Here is a 3,092-nt window from a genome sequence, read left to right on the forward strand (position 1 = left end):
AATTTACTGCTTTATCTCCAGGAGAGGGGACTCTGCCCAGCCAGCAACAGTATTGATCAGTGGGGACAGGGACTTCTGTGGGTGCTTTGTTTCCCAGCCCATATGAAAGGAAGGCACTGCTTAACACTCAAGAATACCAATCTGGTTAGAATTTGGCCTTAGATTGGATCACCACGGCCTCAAGTGTGTGTGTTGGGGAAAGTGAGTCGTGAGGGAGGGCTCACATCAACCTTTCCTTACAGAGGAAGGCAGATTACTGACAGGACACAGAATACTTTTTCCTGGAAGAAGGTATTAGGACATTTCTAACTGGTAAAATATTGGCACCATCCTAAATTCCAGCTGTGGAGATCACAGGTTCTACTTAAGATGAAGTCACTTACAGGAAGGCAAATAGCAGGATCATGGTCGATTTAACAGTTAGCAGTTGTGATCTTACTACACAATTTCTAAAGTACCATGCAATTTAGAAATTTCTTTCCATCTGCTTCACAAAGTAGAAAAGGAAACGATGCAGTTTGCAAGTAGTCTTCCCATATGCTTAAACGAAGCTGTGTACCGATCTTAGTAAGATGCACACCAGAGCCGAACAAGTAAGGTAGGGGAAGTATAAACCAGAGCACAAACCCGTCAAGACAGAGGAAAATGCACTTATAAGGAACTTTAGTAGATACTTCTAAGAACAAAATTGTAAAATGCCCGGAAATGTGGTCTATCTGGCAGATGAAACTGCAGTACAGATTACAGGGAAACAGGCCTTTTCAGCGTGCATGTGGTGGCTCTGAAAAGAGCCTTTGTGAAGGAGCGGGCGGACCGTGTGGCTCAGGCCCTCTCCCCGCGGATGCGGCGCGCCAGCTGGATGTCCTTGGGCATGATGGTGACGCGCTTGGCGTGGATGGCGCACAGGTTGGTGTCCTCGAAGAGCCCCACCAGGTAGGCCTCGCACGCCTCCTGCAGGGCCATGACGGCCGAGCTCTGGAAGCGCAGGTCGGTCTTGAAGTCCTGCGCGATCTCGCGCACCAGCCGCTGGAACGGCAGCTTGCGGATCAGCAGCTCGGTGGACTTCTGGTAGCGCCGGATCTCGCGCAGGGCCACCGTGCCGGGCCGGTAGCGGTGCGGCTTCTTGACGCCGCCGGTGGCCGGCGCGCTCTTGCGGGCCGCCTTGGTGGCCAGCTGCTTGCGCGGGGCCTTGCCGCCGGTCGACTTGCGGGCCGTCTGCTTCGTGCGGGCCATGGCTTGAACGCCCAATGCCAGTAAGAAGCGAAAACGGGTCAGAGTATTTATAGTGAGAGCCAGGAGCTGATTGGACAAAAGGGGACCAGTCTACACAACCGGGAACCGGATTGGTTAAGGACTCGAGCTTTTTCTGTACCGAACGCCCTGCTATGACTTGCCGGTGACCTTCATATATATGTTTTCTGTCCGCTTTCTACTGGCGATTTCCAGTAGAAATAAATGCAAGCTACATAAGAAATAGTAATTCTTCTAGGATCCACATTAGAACAAGGTAAAACCAGGAAAAATTATTTTAAATAATATTTTGTTTAACCCAATATATCCAAAATATTCATTTCGACATATAGTCAGCAATTGTTAGATATTTTACATTCCTTTTTACTTTGTACGAACACGGCGGAATAGTGTATTTTATAGATTCTGCACTTAAGTCAGACTAGCCACATGCCCAGTGATTACCGGCACAATTGGCTAGTGCTTACCACACAGGACAGGTCAACTCTATCCCCTCTCCTCTCAATTTCTTATTCTTTGAATACTTAAAATTTAAGATTTGTTTTTATTTTTCAGCTAGAAAAATATAATTTGCATGTGAGCAATCCAAGGCAAGGAATTTCACAAAGAAACACATCCTTACATGAACTTCTTTTCATTTTCAGAGAATATAAGACAATCCCATTACAGCATGCTTTATTTTTCTGCTATCCTGGAAATTCAAAATTATAACAAATCTATTGTCTTGTTCAATTTGGGGGTGGACAGGCTGGCTCTGCCATGGGCATGAAGCATTGTATGTCTAATTTAACATGATTACTCATAATTCCTTTGTCTTTTTTTTTAAAAGATTTTATTTATTTATTTGACAGAGAGAGAGACAGAGGGAAAGGGAACACAAGCAGGGGGAGTGGGAGAGGGAGAAGCAGGCTTCCCGCGGAGCAGGGAGCCCGATTCGAGGCTCGATTCCAGGACCCTGAGATCAAGACCTGAGCCGAAGGCAGATGCTTAACGACTGAGCCACCCAGGCGCCCCATAATTTGTCTTAAAGAATCTAATCCCCCACCCCCCCACCAGTAAGCTATATGGGGATAAACTAAGCCACCCCTTTGCATCTACATCCAGTAGTTCTAGTTAGCAACTGGCAAAACCATAGGGTAGGTTCACTGCATGGCATGATGCATCTGGATGCCTACTGAGCTAGAAGTTACCAAAGCAGGCAATTATAGAATCTAATTTCATTCGTGAATCAAGACCTTTAAGTCACAATTTTAAAAAGGCATTTAAAAAAGTTAATCAGCTACCTGCTAACTTTTCAAATAAAGAAGCTGATTAAAAATTATTTCCTCAATTTAGCAATGTGAAAACATAGGTCACATTAGGTGTGTCTCAGAATTCTAAAGACTCTGAAAAGTTTTGGATTGGTATGGAGGTCTGGGTTGATCCCTTTATCTTCAGAATGTCTTTAATTACCAAGAACCAAGAAACAAGGTTTTGAAACTGCTGCGTTTGCCTCAAATCCATCGCCAGAATTTACACCTTTGAGGCTTAAAATGGGAGGTTAGGAACGTCCGTAATTAAGTGAAGGAGACCCTCCATAATGTATTTATCAAATGCTGATGAATGCGAACCAGTCTTTAGAATATTCCCATGAAGGCATAGGATTTTAAAAATTTCAGGCTTTGCAAAAGCTAACTTTGATCAAATTGTCCTCCCTTAACCCAAGTTGTGAGGTTGATGTAAACTGCGGTAGAGTGAAGGTTTTTCAAATGTGTTCAGTTCTTCACAGAAGTCGTAGGTGGCTCTTAAAAGAGCCTTTGGTTTGGGAGACTTGTGTGTCAAGTTGAGCCACGATTCTACTT

The 3,092-nt window shown here is 44.8% G+C and overlaps 1 protein-coding gene across 1 annotated transcript; it reads right to left on the reverse strand.

The window, feature by feature from the left end:
- Window positions 1-786: 786 nt before the first annotated feature.
- Window positions 787-1,239, reverse strand: LOC116629672 (histone H3.1). The gene has a single exon (XM_032399904.1). It carries the CDS (start codon window positions 1,231-1,233, stop codon window positions 823-825), a length of 411 nt encoding a protein of 136 aa, XP_032255795.1. The 5' UTR covers window positions 1,234-1,239; the 3' UTR covers window positions 787-822.
- Between the last annotated feature and the right edge of the window lie 1,853 nt (window positions 1,240-3,092).

The sequence above is a fragment of the Phoca vitulina genome, unplaced genomic scaffold (genome assembly GCF_004348235.1).
Source record: "Phoca vitulina isolate PV1807 unplaced genomic scaffold, GSC_HSeal_1.0 scaffold2092, whole genome shotgun sequence".
NCBI classification, from domain to species: domain Eukaryota; kingdom Metazoa; phylum Chordata; class Mammalia; order Carnivora; family Phocidae; genus Phoca; species Phoca vitulina.

What these genes read in the sequence shown, in the direction of transcription:
- LOC116629672 (XM_032399904.1), bottom strand. Translation starts at nt 1,233, where the DNA reads ATGGCCCGCACGAAGCAGACGGCCCGCAAGTCGACCGGCGGCAAGGCC.